Genomic DNA, 15,891 nt, shown 5'->3' on the forward strand with positions numbered 1-15,891 from the left:
AACTGAATTTTCTTTGTTGAAAAAATTGAAAAATATTCAACCCATTAGATTTAATCAAAACCGAAATTGAGACAAAAAAATAACCTTTCAGTTCGCTCTGGATCACTCGACGCAGAACCGCCCATCCCAATCCGGACCAGCGGCCATGCCTATTAGAAGATCTGTCATTTAAAAAAAACAAACCATCTAAATTTCTAATAATTCATTAAAATAAATGTGCCATCATAATAATTCCTTTTGCTAATAAGCATGTGGAGATTAAGGATTGAGCTAAAGAAAAGAAAGAAGAATGAGCACAATCTCAGCCAAATCACATGATTTCAAACAAAAGGTAGCGCTGATGTACATCAATGCTCAAGAAATTATCAACCTACTATCACGTTTATGATCCTCTGCCTAAATATTATTCAATAGGGGGGAAACTAGCGTCAAAACTAGATACAATTTGCAAAAGCCATACGGTGCAAACATGCATAAAACTCGAAACCCATTTAATATCATAAATAGAAGGTATCATGTAAACAGGTATTGCCAAAAACAGGAAAGGCTCACGACTTCTGAAAAATCTCGCAAAAACACATCAACAGCTTGTCAATTGGTTACAGGTCAAGGACATCCTCCTCCAGCAGGATCACGAAGTCGACACTTTAAAAGGCATGTAGACCGCATACTCTGCATCTCAAAATTAATTGACACAGCCAGGCTCCTGAATTTGGATTGATGTTTTTGCCAGGCTTGCTTCCAGCTCATTTAACTCATCCATGTCCAGTTCATCATCATCATCATCATCTTCTTCTTCTTCTTCAACATTGCCCACGGATGTTGCTGAGGTACTTGGTCCATCAGTGGAAGATTTAACATTGGCCTGTATAGCAGCAAAACCAGATGACAAGTCAGTTGAAAAGAAATTTCATTAGCTCTTTGAATAGGTAAAGATCTATTATCAGTTTTATGGATTATAATAACCAAAAAAAAAAGACACAACTAAAGGACTTCAAATACATCATAAGCATCAACATTCCATAAGTTAAGCCTATACAAATGCTTGACAATCTTCGTCAGCTCATCAAACCAAGTACAAGTACTAAATTAGCAAAGCTATCATTAAGTATAAACAAGCAGGCAGAAGACAGATTGTTTTTCCTCCTGCAACCTTGTCCTGTCTCTCTCTCCTGGCTTGTGTGTTTTGCTGTGCATTGGGTGGGGGAGGAGGGAGGCTAGGCTGTCTATCATATTTCTATAGGAGAGTGGGATGGGATATTCTGAAATTGAACAATTATCACAGAGAAGGTCAGACAGGGCCAGCTAATAAAGTTAACAGCCTTCATCAGCAGATCCATAAAAGGGTTAATGACTACAACATGCATGTACTTCACAAAATTTAAAATTTTTGTGAATTATTTGACAATTATGGCCTATATTCTATGTCCTAGTTCAAATTATAACCAAGGATGAAATTTTGATTCATGGAAATAATGAGTATCAAAGAATAGCATTTATTGATTGAGATAATCCCTTCTCCATCCAACAGAGTTAATATCAAGTCTGAAATTTCATTCGCAACAATAATTGAACCAATCTGATTTCCATCCAAGCCTCATAAAGTGATATTTACTAAAAACTATTTGTTTTAATGAAAGCATCATAACCTGGAAATAGTCTTGCCTACAACTGTAACAAATATATTAAGTATGTGCTATAATAATATATTTCTAAAGAATCAGCTACAATTGTGCTAGGGTTTAGGAACCCTAACAAAGAGAATATAAGAGAAATAGAGAAGAATAGAAAGAATAAAGATAGAACAGATAGAGTAGAGAATTTAGAAGAAAAGGATAAGAGAGAATTATTATTTCTTGAAAGATGATAGGTAATCTTTACAAGAGTAGCTATGTGCTCTATATGGCAGTACTGTTACTCAGTAACTGCCGGTAACACGTCATAACTACTTCTCAGCTACTAGCTAAGTAGTTACACTGAATAACTTCCTATCTAGATCTTCCTTCCAATTCCCCAGCTAGCTAACTGCTTATTTTCCCTCCAATTCACTAACATCTATTTACTCATACAATTCATTTCAGTCTCCCTATTCAACTTCCTGACCCTTCTCCTTTGATGTGTAATAGATTGTTATAATATTAATGATCTCCATATATTACAACAGTTTTTGTGCGTTAACCTCATCTAGATGACATGCAAAGGCAACAATCTTTTTTTAATTACTTCTATTTATATGAGCTTGTTTGTTTGAAAATCACATAAGTGGATAATTTACCTTTTCTTCAGGAGCATCAGGTCGTTCCTCTCTTTGATATTCCTCGTATGCCTCAGCATCATCCACAAAAATACTAGCATCTGATAAAAATAGCTCACGGCCACTGGGATGGAAACAAAAGAACAAGTTTATTAGAAAATAATATCTAGAGGTATAAATGCTCACATCTGTCTCCCACACTTTTTCTGTGCGAGTTAAGGAGAGGGGAAGGGGGAGAGCATTTGTGTGCCCAAATGAGTGTGTAAGCCCATAAGGAGCAGGGAAGGGGAGGGGAGGATAATATACCTCATACGATCATTCTTAGCTCTCTCTGCCCTCTGTGCAGCCAAACCAGCATCTCTCTCTTCTATCTTCTTTTGCTTCCATTTCATGAATAACTCAGGAGTCATAGGGGTTGAAGTCGTTACTTTGGCACGCTAAAACCAACAACAATTATTTAGTTAAATACGATTCGATTATAAAAGTAATGATCATAGAAAAAGAATGACACATAATCTGCAATCCAATAAAAGAGAATGATCCTGTTACTAAATGCATGGTATTGACAACTTGAGTAAATATGTTGTCACCTCATTTTCAATCTCCTCCTCAATAGGCATCTTTTCACTCTCTTCCTCTAACAGAGCCTTCATCTGAGATTTTAATACATATCCTGGAGGAAGAGCATGCCGATAATGACAATCTTTACCACCATTTGGGCAGACCCAAAACCAGCCGTATTGTTTCTTCTCCACAGCTTCCAGAAAGTATTTGCAAACCTGTATATATATTCACACACATCAAAAGTCACGCAAATAGAACCACAAATTAGAACTTCATTTAGACAAGAAAAATTCTATCTCATCATATCAGCGCAAATTATGGCTACAAACTACGCTTCTTCTCAAGGCTAAAATGATAACCTTTTGCATATTTGTTTTTATCTGGTTTGTCTTTGAGTTTAAGCATGAAAGCAATTGCCTGAATATGTCCATGTCATGAGTTCAGTTTTTCATATATACCAAACTTAAAGAGATCAGACTTTGAAAATCTCATCTTTTCCAAATACCATACAAATCCTTTTTCATCTTACCTTCCTTGACATTGTTTCTTTTTCAGCATGAAGGGATTTAGAAAAAAAAATTGAAAAGAATCTCTCTTTCCCTTTAAAATCCACTATCCTTTCTCTCAATATTTTTATCTCTTCAGTAATATTTTCACACTTATTCTTAAAACACCTTCTTGGGAGTTTTTTTTTCCCCAATTACTAAATTGATAAGAACTCTCAAAGCACTCTCTCTATATGTCCAGTAGACTTGAAATCATGGTTTTAAAAAAGGCTGTTACATTACGTTACATAATGGTCATTATTTAAAGGCTTTTTGGCTTACCGTTACCGTTACCACCGTTATTTAACGGATTTTTGAATTTGTAATTGTAAAGGCCATTATGGCCGTTATTTAAAAGTAATGGCCGTTATCAACCGTTAACTAATGCTCATAACGGCCTTTACTTTTCCAACTAAGAATTCCAACTAAGGTAACGGTCAAAATCAAGATAATCAAGGATCTCCTAGACACTCATTTTGGTTGTAATAAGGTTAGTTGTTTACTATCTTCTTAGTTATTTTGGTTTTAAATTGATTAATACTAATGATATATAAGAATAATGGATTTAATGTTTTTATTTAATATATTTGTACTTATTATTTAGTTGTATATCTTAGTTTTAATTATATCTTTGAATATTTATTCATTTCATGAACTTTGCAAATTTAAAAAAAAAAAAATTGCGTAACAATGGGCCGCTACCATTACGTTTCGGCCATTACAAACCCATTTCCGTTACTCGCGATCGTGGCCCATTCCGTTACTCGCGACCGTGACTGCAAACACGGCCGCGACCGTGATTTAAAACTATGCTTGAAATTGCATGGACATATCATCTTTCCAAGTTAGCATACACCCACACGTGTGCAGGTCTATATTTCCACTTTATTTTTCCCAGTCTATCTCCTATTGCCACCCTCATTCTAGTATCAGTTCTTCATGAAACAAATTCCAATTTTTAAAGGAGAAAACTTACAATTTCAGTAGGTTTGTTCTGATTATACTCCGTTTTCTTTGACTCCACAACCTTTTCCAAGGTCTCTTGATCCCAATCCTCCATCGTTTCTTAAGAGAAAACAGCTTATACAAAATTAGAATAAAATGAAACATAACTAGATGGAAACTCACAAATCATCATCATCATCAATAATAATAATAATAATAATAATAATAATAATAACTAAATTTCTTATGCAATAACCTTGGTCACGCTTATCACTATAAATATCAATCTTTTCTCCTTTTCTCTGAACATTCAAATCGTGGGAGAATTTGCATTTGAAACCTTTAGCACACTGCCCCACTTTATAGAACTCGCACAATATAGACTTGGGATCAACACCTGATCACATGGGCTATTAGTACAGGGAACATTCAACCACAATATGCAAATAACAAAAGTTCACAACTCTGCGTTATCCATTCTATTTCATGGATAGAGAATTACCAATAGGAACTTTGGGCTGGCTAACAGCAACCTTGAACAAATCGTTCAGCTCCTTCTCTTTGGCCTTGTCTTCCTCTTTCTTCTTCTGTTAATTGAATAAAGAAATAAATAAATAAATAAATAAATAAAACTCCTAAACAAAATTCAACAGCTCAACAAACTTCTAACATCTTAAAATTAAAAAATAAATAAATAAATTTGCCTTTTCTATAGAAGCAGAAGCAAATTAGAGATCAATTGAATAGAACAGCTTAGATTCGATTAGAGAGTTTAAAAAAAAAAAAAAAAGAGTAACTAAGGAGAAATAGTACCTTAGCTGCGACCTTAGTAGCGTCGGGTTTGGGCTGTACAGATTGCTTGAGACTCTGTACATATTTCTGTACATTCTTGCTCTTGTTTTTGTTCTTGAGCCCGAAGGTCTTGTCTTCGACGATCTTCTGCTTCTTCGCTATATCGGCTTTTGACTGTTGCTTTGGTGGCATCTCTTATCTGCATCCAACTAACAACACCAAACACACTCACAAAACCGCTACTCCGACGGTGGCTAGGGGCTTCGATGGTGGCGTTCCTTGATAGGACGGTGACGCCGCGACGCCGGAGGATTTTAGTTTTTGTAATAGGGAGCTTCGAGAAGGTGCGTCAATCAGGTTAAACTGGCCTATCTGTTCTCCTTTAAAACAAGATTGTCCCATCTTGGTCCATCCTGTCCTAGACCCGAGGCCCAAACACACTACTTAAAAGGCTTTGTCCCAGTACAAACCCTTTCGCGGTCATAAAATATATATATATATATATAATTATTTTTTAATATAAAAATTATTAAATATATAATATTTATGGTTTTGAAAGACTTGAATCGATCAAGTGGTTGGTCTCTCACTATTTTAAGGCCATTCGAAAGCAATTTTGATTTGATTTAAATTGACACAATTCAATGTTTGAAATATATATATTTTTTAAGTTCATTGTTATCGTTGCGCGTGGAAGCATCAAAATATTAATATTTACGTGATTTATATTTTTCATATAAATTTATATTTATAGTTATATCATCTTTTACTATTAATAATAATAAATTATCAATTATAAACTTAAAATTATATGACTCATAAACTCAATTATACTTAAGAGAATTTTTCACTATGTAACTGCATATAATAAATATATTAATTAGTTTCCTCAGTATTCTCTAGACATAACCCAATATATTTACTATAATAACTGTTAAAGTGTCTTCAACCCAATTGACAAGAATTTATTATCTTAAATTCTATATCATTTCTCTACCTTGTACCGAAATCTCCCTCCATGATACTGCAATGGGCAGAAGCTCATCATCAATTGGTAGAGCTAAATCAATTAAATAACATTTTTATCATTCTCCTATTTATAGTATTAATTTGCTCCATCTTAATCTAATTAGAGTTCCATTAAGTTTAGGAATAAATAAGAGTTCTACTCGATATAGTAATGTTTCTCTTATTCAAATTAGAAAAAAGTCTCTCTAAATCTCATTAAAATTTTGAGTCATAATTTTAGCAATTGTTTTGATTATATTGAACCATTGGTTGTAATTCAAATCAAATTTACAAATACATATATATATAAAAGAAAATTGGTCCCCATTTAATTTTGGATTGGTTCAATCCTATAAAATGTCCGACTATTACTCCTGATTTTGACTGAACCTATTTCTAACCCAAACTAATATGTGGCCATCTGTAACTCAGATCTAGCTAAAAATGTAAACCAAATTAGGTTTGCGGATGCCCTAGCTTATGTCTACTTGAATACTAATTTTTCAAATTTAATTTAGTTTAATGATAAATTATTTTCAAAATTATAAAATCTTGAATTCAAATTTTATTTTTGTGCATAATTTTCGTTGTCTTCATATTTTTTGAGTATCATCTTGATATCATCATCACTGCTGGTTGAAAAAGGATCCAAAGCCAATAATCATATCTCAGTTATCAGAAAGGAGAAGAGGAGCCCAATAATAATAATAATAATAATATAGTTAAGTACTGGCTATTGTGATCAAGGCCCTATGCTTAGAGTTGTATTTTTTGGAAGTAACTAGAAGGTAAGTGCCTTTAAGAATAATGCTTGTATTTACAAGACTCCTTAACTAGGCTGTATGATACCATTCTTTAGATTTGAGTGAGCTGTGGCTTAAGTTTCTTTTCCTTCTTGATAATACCATTTCATGAACAACTCCTTTTCTTTGTTTTCGAGATGGCTGAAGATGAAAGCTTTCCTAAGTTGTTTAGTGGAAATCATTCGACAGCAATGTGGAAAAAATATGGGAGTTTCACTTTGCATACTGCTGCATTCGTATTTAAGCTACTGCAAATTCAATTTAGCTTGAATAAATCACCAATGGTCTTTTACCTTCTTCAGGTGACGTATCATACATTGCTAAAAGCTCACCAGGTATGGTTCTCTAAAAGAAGTGCAACAATGCCTGGCTGTATTCCAGGATACAAGAAAACCAGGGTATGCTAGCACATACAATGAAGTTTTTGTAGCATTTGTCATGTAAAATTGCTGCAATTCCTGTATTCCTCCTATCCATTAATCAAAAAACTGGTCATGATTCCTAATAAAACGAACATGCCATCATCATGCCCTTGTTTCTATTATCGTTTGTGATTAAACCAAGCAAGGAGCATTCTCATTTATACTAATAAAATGAGACTGGTAGTTCATGGTCTAGATATTTGTTATGCTGATTAGTGGTTTAGGTGGAAGAGTTTCAGAAAACTATACTGTAAGCAATTTAACATGTTTTTAACAGAGTAATGTATTACGGGAAAACTATACCATGCTATAGCAGTAATCATCAAACTTAACTAACAGAATTTGACAATCTTTGCTCTTTTTCTCCGATTGCCTATGGATGCATATATTTTGACTGAATCTTTAAACATGTAAGGATAGGCAGAGGGTGGTATTTTTGGCACTATATTGCATATTAATTGATGTATGGAATCATTTCTGATTCCCCATTTCAGGACATGGAGTAAAAGATGACAGGTTGATAGTTTCAGAGTAGTGTTCTAGGCATTATCTTTAGGGTTGAACAAGAGACAGATTTTGAAAGCCTTTTTGATTCAGATCCAAATAGGCCAAAAATTTTTGGAAGGGATAGGAAGATGGTATCTCTTCCCTCATGTCCTATAGTTCTTCAACGCATTGTTGGCTATAGAGACGACCAGGTACTACTAGAAGGTGATAATCGTTTTACAAATGCCAAATTTGTATATGACAGTATATGCACTCTTCTTTGCAGCAAAACACAATGCTATGATACAAGATCAAATGCACTTAACAAATTATGGAATAGAAAAGAGCACTTTCTCATATATGTTACCATGTCATGAATGTTCATTTTCTCCAGCACACCAATGCACAAGTATCAATAACAAAAAGATGATCACTTTAAAATTCACAAGTAATTTTGGTATTCAAGTGAAAAATAAAACCCTCAAAACTTCCATGTACAGGATCAATGAAGTAGTAAACATGGTGAAAAATTTTAGGAATTAGATATGCTGGTCAAAAATTTAAATATTGTTTATCATTCACGAAATGATGAAAAAGTACATTAAACTTGGAGGAATCACTAAACGATTTCCTAGTCCTTGTAACAGTAGCAAACAAGAAATACATTACAGAATCACTAAACGATTTCCCAGTCCCTGTAACAGTTGCAAACGAGAAATACATTACAGAATGCGCACAAGCTCAAGCTTCCAATGCTCTTTCAAAGCCAATCCTGCTGCTGCAGCTTCAGTGGCAAATAAACTTCAGACAAGTACTGAAACCCAAAGGAACTCAAAGCCTGAATCTCAGCCTTCTGCTTTGTCTTCACCATCAAGCTCAACTCCTCAACCCATCCTGGATTCTTCTTCACAAAATCCTCCTCCAACAGATCCTTGCCGGTCTTAATATCCTGCTCAGTCATCGGCAACCTGCATTGCTCCGGTATCTTATATTTATCGAGATCACTCGGCCTAATCCCCAGCCACTTGATATCAGGAGTAGTCAAATTTGCACTATCATATGACATATTCTTGGAACCACATCCATACACTGACAAAATCTTCAACCCATAAGGATCACTATCCACCAATGCAAGAACCGGCAATTTCAGTTCCATCTTCATCTTCCTCAAGAACAATCTTGTTGCTACATCTGGTTGTCCCTTGGCTGTCACAATAATACAGGGAAAACGATTATAGAATCTATCCTCCGCCAGCCTAATATAAGCTGCATCCTTCTCCACCAGTAGTATGAACAATGCATCACTTTGCATATCTCCGACCCTATCAATATTGGGGGGAATCGCTTTCCCTCCCATACCCATTTTAGTACAATCAATCATATCCCCATTGTCGCTAAAAATCAACCTCCCAACCACCACCCCTTTCTCCGCTGCGATCACGTTGAGAGAAGATCTGGTGCAGCCCAGCATACACGAAACGTCATCAAGAACGGCATCGGATTGGGTCTGGTCTTGGAAGAGCTTGACGTCGGTGTAGAAGAGGTCTCGCTTTGTGACGTGGATGCTTCTAAGGCAAAGTTGGTGAATTAGAGAGAGAATTTTGGCGGTGATGGTGGATTTTCGTACGGAGGAGTTGTTGGCAAAGGGACGGAGGGTATTCTTGTCTTTCAAAACGATGCGGTCGAGCTCCGGGACATACAGCTGGTTCGTTGCGGCGCGTGAAGGGACGTTAAAGGAGAAGCCCCGGCCGGAGAGGATGGAGTGGGTAAGGGAGAGGATTAAGGATTCGATGGCGGATTGGACGGAGAGCAGAGAGAGGTCGGTAACCTCGCGGCACGCGGAGGAGAGGGAGAGGTCAGAGAGGGTTAAGGGCTTGGAGGAAGTGGAGGAGGAGGAGGAAGTGGACTTTAAGAGGGAGTGTAGGGATTCAAGGATTACTGAATCGGGCTTCAGGCGGTTCTTGAAAGGAAGTTGGAGTTGGTCGGAGGAGGAGGATTCCGGATCGGCTCGGCGGCGTTTCTTGGCCTTGGTGGTGTCGGCCATTTCTGGGAGTTGGGAAGAGGCGGGAAATGGGACAGTTCCTGATCCTTTATGCTAGGGCTTGTCAGACCCAAGCAATTGGGACTTCGTGCTCGGACATTCAAAACGACAGCATTTTATGCTCCACCTTGGATTGCTGATTTGGCCTTTGAATAAAGGCTCCATGTGATTACAAAAATGAAAAGTAAATAAATAAATATTAAAAAAATAAAAATATATGAAAATTTTAAATTTTAATTTTCTTTGACAGCAACCTTTAATTTTTTTTTTCTCACCTAGCAAAATTCTTCGATTTTTTTTTTTTTTACTTTTAACCTTTAAGATATACATTTATTAGCTATTTTAATTTATTTAACAATAAAAAAGAATGCAACCTTTCCTCTACAAAAACAAACAATACAACCAATGATATTTCACCACATTAGAAATTTTGATTCTGAACCTTATACCCATTAATAAACGTTGTTACTATATTATAAAGGGCGCAGCTAGACCCAACCATGATCTGGTTTGAAATTGAAATCGGACCAATCCAATTCAAAATTAAGATTAGACTAAATTTAGTCATTGCTTAATTGACCAAAATCCCGGACAAAATTCGAATTGGCTGGTCAAAATCCGGGCCAAACCAGATTTTTTTTCCTTATGGAAAATTTCAATAATTAAATTTGATCAAAATTGGACCAAACCAAAACCAACTGAAACCCTTCAATCTAGTTTTAATTCAATTGAACCTTGGATTTGATTGAACCTTGAACCAAATCCGACCCAATAGCCACTCTCACTCCTAAGTGTCCCTATTATAAATTTCACCCCTAATTGCAGCTATTATAAACTCAACCTTATAAAAAAACCAATGATGTGGCTAAATTATTTCACATTGATAAAAAATCATGGACATTGACTTTATAGCTCAATTCTCAGACCTCGATGAGCAAGAAGCAACTAGGTATAACTGGATCATTGATCCTAAATCCTAAAGCCGCCACTCAAAGAATGTGCCATTTCCTTCACGAGCAACAAGCTTTCAATATGTCTTCAATATCTGGATCATCTCCTGCTTCTTTATCCTGATCAAAACAAAAAAACTTAAATTATAATAGAACAATGGCAAAAAAAAAAAAAAAAATCAATTATTTGCAATTATCTGGAATAAACTTTAAATTTGATTGGGTTTGTGAGAAGCGTAAACACATTTTTCATCTTCTGGAAGAAAAAACGGAGTAGATCAAACTCCTTGAGGGAAATTGCCATGGGTTTCAAATGTCTACCAAGTAGTCATTTCTACTTTTACCATATGCAGGTACACAACCATCTGTAAATGATTTATTATTAATGAATGTGTGAGTTATGCTTTTAGTATGACATGATTACAGCACATCAAGCTGTCCACAGTTCTTGTTTAAAAATCAGAATGGGTGAGATCAGAAGGGAACGGCACTAACCTTATGGATGTATGAGATATTTGTTTTACCAGGACCGGCAACTATGATTCCACCTTGCTGCCTGAGAAACAATCAAATTCATTTTTGTTAAAAACAACTTTACATACGCAGAAGCTCTGCAAAAGTTCTTATTTAGAACACAACATGCATGATAACAATTTCCCACAGGGCAACTGTACGATCTCATGATCAAAACAAAACCCAATTTCACAAGATGACTTCTTATGAATCTCTCAATAAGGATTGTAATAATAAGACGATTCACATACCAGCCACCTCTGGACACAGTGTCCTTTTCAGATGAAAGTTTCCAGTCTTGTCGATAACCTTCCATGTACGACTGTATTATCTTAAGACCTGCCTACACGTTTCACAATTGACTGAAAGGAAAGCTCCATTGAAATTACAACATCCTAAAAATTGGCATACATCTCAACTACTATGTTGTGTCCAAGTCCATACAGAATTTGGAATAAGAAGTAATTTAGAATAGCAAGAGGAAAAGATTAAAATAAAAGAGGAAAAAAAGGGTAAGAGGCCAGTAAATTTTGGTGTTGACCAAATAGAATTTGGAAGGATTGTCCAATTCTAATTGCACTTGGTTTTTGTGAATGAAGCTTATAAAAGAAGATCTTCTCCTTTAGTTTAGGTGTGCCGCAAAGTGTTGTGAGGCTTGTGCTGTTTGTAATATGAGTGCCAAATTGAGAGTAACATTAGCCAAGCATGATGCCAAAAAATAAAAAAGTTGTGTGGAGAGTTGCAGCTAGTTAGTTATTGTAGTGTGAGTAGTTTTTGCATGATGGGTAAACATTTTTGGCTGTATTTAGGTTAAGGATTTGTGAGTGAGAGATTCAAATAGTGGTATTATTTACCTTGATAGTGAATTGTATGTGAAATAGACTTTTGCCAAACTAATTTAAATTTTGTGTTCTTCAATTTTGCTGGAGTTATTTTCATTACAATATTCTTAAGAATGAAAGAACACCACTACATGAATGCATACAAAATGTAACGTCTCTTACATACTTTAGGAGTAAATGTGGTCAAAACCCCGGAAACAAATTTTAGCGCCTCATATGATGAGTGGTTAGGATCTGCATAAACTTCTGGAGAAAAGGGAAAAAGTATAATATTTTGTCAATAAATTACAATAAGAAGAAAGCCAACCTCCTTATTTGCTCAAGGAAAAATCCCTTTTGCAATTTACATAGTTCATTATCAATCTAAATGTAAACTACTAGAAAGTGCTATAAGGCAATCCAATTTCTACAGTAAACAATCAACATACCTCCTTTGAATTTAGTTTGCTCAAAGAATGTTTTTGCCTGCATCAAGTTTCTGAAGATGGTTATCAAACACATCCGCCCAATCTATGGTATGCTATAAAATTTCGATGGAAAAACATTATGGAAGCAATCATAAGATACAGAATAATAAGTAAAGCAAGTGTGTAGTTCACTATCAATACCACACTAAATTGCTTTGGTTAACAATGCCCTTTAAAAAAAATTGAACAAAGTTTCATTAAATGCAACCAAACTCTATATCATCCTTACCCTAGGGATGGCATAAGAAACACAATAAGGAAACCCAACACAAGTATAAGCACACAATGATAACATACATGCACAGACTCAAACAATTATGCAAAAAAAGGTAATCAATCTGCCTTACCGAGACATACCTGATCAACGCTGCCAGGTCCAATCAAAACAAGTGCCACTCCAGATGCATCCATTATGTCCTATCAACATATCAGAGAAATGTCATGAAGGCGTGCGTATAATGACCCCTAAATCTCTCTAATTTTTCATGTTAGTGCAACTAGTTAAGGATAGACAATGAAACATATTCTCATCAACCTCAGGTTCGCCCAACAGTTTCCATAGATCAATGATTCCTAATCAAGCACATATAGAGTTATAGACCACAGCTTGGAAAGATCCAAACCCAAGATATGTAAATTTTGATTTTGGGTTCTAAAAAAAAAGTAAAAAATTTGCTCCTTTAACCTCCCAAAGAGAAGATAACAAACAATTCCTTGCATGTAATTACCTTCTTGGCAGCAAGATAATCAGCGCGTTTCCTACAAAGGACACATCTGAAAACCAAATGAAGAAATAAGATCGATTTGCCTGAAATAAGTGAGTACCCAATTCGATTTAAATTTTGATTATTATTACCCAAAATGACGTGCAAACGCAACAACAGCTTTCCTATCTTTCCATAAATCGGAAATTGGGATTCCATTTCCTTCCAAATTGAACACCTTCACTGTGTCCAATAAATTCGTAGTGTCCTCACTCACCAAACCCGAAGATTCAATTCCTATTCACATCTCAAACATTTAAATATAAAATCAAGTTCAGTTATCAGCGATGAGGTTAACAAAATAATTTCCTAATTCAAGTGATAGTAAGAAAACTTGCCGCTAGATCTCGAGACTGCAGAGCGGACGATGGTGTGGCTTTGACGCTTGGGAAGGAATTTAATTGCTCTGTGGCGGTGGCCCGTTGATGCAGCGAGAAATAGAGGCGCAGAAATACTCTTGGTGATGAAGCTGGGTTGGGGCATTTTCCGCGAGAAAGCAGTGGACTGACAAATCGCCATGGCTGGCTTGATTGGTTACAAGGAGGCAAAGCAGCATTTTGGCGGTTGGCTATGGCGAGGTGGGCTGTGCTTTGTGACCGTTGGTTTTTCTTGTGGAAGGCGGGAGTTACACGTGGCAGACGTGGATTGCAAGAGTGCCGTAATTTTGTGAATGGTTCCTAATTTTAAATGGAATTAAAAAAATCATACTGAAATTTAAAAAATTATTATTAAAAAAATTTGAAGCTGTCTCGGACTGAATTAATTTTAAGTTTATATTTTTTAAATATATTATATAATTTTAATAAGATTATATAAATAACTTAATTTATTTTTAATTATGAATGTATATAATTGAATATTATTTTTTTAAATTTTTTTAATAATTTTAATAATAAATATATTAAATTAATTTATAGTCCTTAATTACAAACCGTTTCTTTCATGGAATATGTACTTAGATGCATAATTTATATTTCTAATTTTTCAATGTGTTTATTATTTTTAATTATTTTTATTATTTATAATAATTTATCTTTTTACGATGAACTCAATTATTTTGAAAAAAAAAAACTTAAAATATTATCCATTACGATATTTAAGTCAATAAGACTAATAGGAGAGTTTGACAAACTAATAATAATGAAATTAAAAGCATTTTTTGAGATAATTCATGTTTGTTTACATAAAACCAATATCATGATCAGGTTGTTCTTCCTTTATCGTGTTAATGTGCATTACATTCTAATTGATGATTTTCGCCATTTGTATTCAAGTAGTCATGTCTTCTAGGATATGAGAAGGGATTTCATTCCACAAATTAAAAATATTAGGGAGCTGCAAGTACATTAATCATAGAAAGTGATGTTGTTTAAAGTTTTCGGATGAAAAACTAATCAGAGTGCTGTCTATAAATAATAAAAAAAATAAAATTGACTAGAGTTAAACTATTTCGATACTCAAATCATTAAATACCAACGAGAATAAAATATCAATCTAAAATAAAAAAGATAGAATTTCTTACCTTTGTAAAGTGTTGTTTCATATTTATAAGTTTGAGCATGATGCTTTTTTCACCCTATTGGGGAGTTGTGAACTTTTATATAATAATCTTTTTCGCTTATTATTGCAGTGCGTTACTAAGATGGCAATATTTTCAACTGGACTTTAGCGAATCCTACTCTCATGCATCTGATCTTCAATCAACATTTTCTTATTGAAGCATATTACATTTCATTCGAATATCTGACTTTTCCTCCGAACATATTATACTAATGTCCGAACTCCTTATACTCTATCTGAGCACTGAGCATATCATACTTTATTCGAATATCCTACTATTTACCTAAATATAATATGTCTTAACTGAATATCTTACACTTTACTTTGATTCGGGCTAAAGATTCTGATTGCCCGAAGATAACATATCTTAATCAAACACTATATACTATACTTTAATTTGGTTTAAAGATCCAAATTGCCCCCTATTCAAATCAGATATTATCCATACCATATCAGAAAGATGGTAGAAAATAAAAATAGCGGAGGCTTGAAAAAAGTTGAGAATAATCCAGCAGCATTTCAAGAAAGCAAAGCAAAGCGAGTGATACAAGCCGTAAAATAGATTCCAAGATTCAAATATTTATTCGAGGCCGGGAAAGCTCATCACACATCCTTCCGGTTTGTGATTTGGATTGTTGCACTAATTTTGAATCTATTTTAATTAAATATATTAGTTAAAATATATTAAAAATTAATTTAAAATTTTAATATATTTTAATTCTAGTTTTATAAATAATTAAATAACCTTTTTCAATGATAATTAATATTTTAAACTTATTGGTATTATTATTAAAATTAAAAATTTCAGAGCATATTATAAAGTCCTTAATTTTAATTTTTTATTTTAATTTGATTGAAGTTAATTTACCATTTTAAAAATAACTTATATTAAATTAATTTAATTTTAATCTATTTTAAAAAGTGAGAAAAAAATT

General features: G+C 34.3%; 2 protein-coding genes across 2 annotated transcripts; both read right to left on the minus strand.

The window, feature by feature from the left end:
• Nucleotides 1-301: 301 nt before the first annotated feature.
• LOC110655014 (zinc finger CCCH domain-containing protein 11) lies at nucleotides 302-5,484 on the minus strand. Its single transcript, XM_021811176.2, has 8 exons — nucleotides 5,122-5,484; nucleotides 4,811-4,895; nucleotides 4,565-4,705; nucleotides 4,340-4,428; nucleotides 2,845-3,033; nucleotides 2,561-2,691; nucleotides 2,276-2,378; nucleotides 302-865 (listed from the first exon to the last, which is right to left on the minus strand). The coding sequence occupies exons 1-8, from the start codon at nucleotides 5,290-5,292 to the stop codon at nucleotides 686-688; spliced, it is 1,089 nt and encodes a 362-aa protein (XP_021666868.2). The 5' UTR covers nucleotides 5,293-5,484; the 3' UTR covers nucleotides 302-685.
• A 2,881-nt stretch (nucleotides 5,485-8,365) lies between these two features.
• Nucleotides 8,366-13,974, minus strand: LOC110655013 (DNA topoisomerase 6 subunit A). The gene is made up of 9 exons (XM_058143513.1): nucleotides 13,735-13,974; nucleotides 13,489-13,633; nucleotides 13,361-13,406; nucleotides 12,990-13,049; nucleotides 12,594-12,630; nucleotides 12,332-12,411; nucleotides 11,571-11,666; nucleotides 11,297-11,362; nucleotides 8,366-9,779 (listed from the first exon to the last, which is right to left on the minus strand). The coding sequence occupies exons 1-9, from the start codon at nucleotides 13,913-13,915 to the stop codon at nucleotides 8,580-8,582; spliced, it is 1,911 nt and encodes a 636-aa protein (XP_057999496.1). The 5' UTR covers nucleotides 13,916-13,974; the 3' UTR covers nucleotides 8,366-8,579.
• Nucleotides 13,975-15,891: the final 1,917 nt, after the last annotated feature.

This window comes from Hevea brasiliensis, chromosome 3, assembly GCF_030052815.1.
Source record: "Hevea brasiliensis isolate MT/VB/25A 57/8 chromosome 3, ASM3005281v1, whole genome shotgun sequence".
Lineage (NCBI taxonomy): Eukaryota > Viridiplantae > Streptophyta > Magnoliopsida > Malpighiales > Euphorbiaceae > Hevea > Hevea brasiliensis.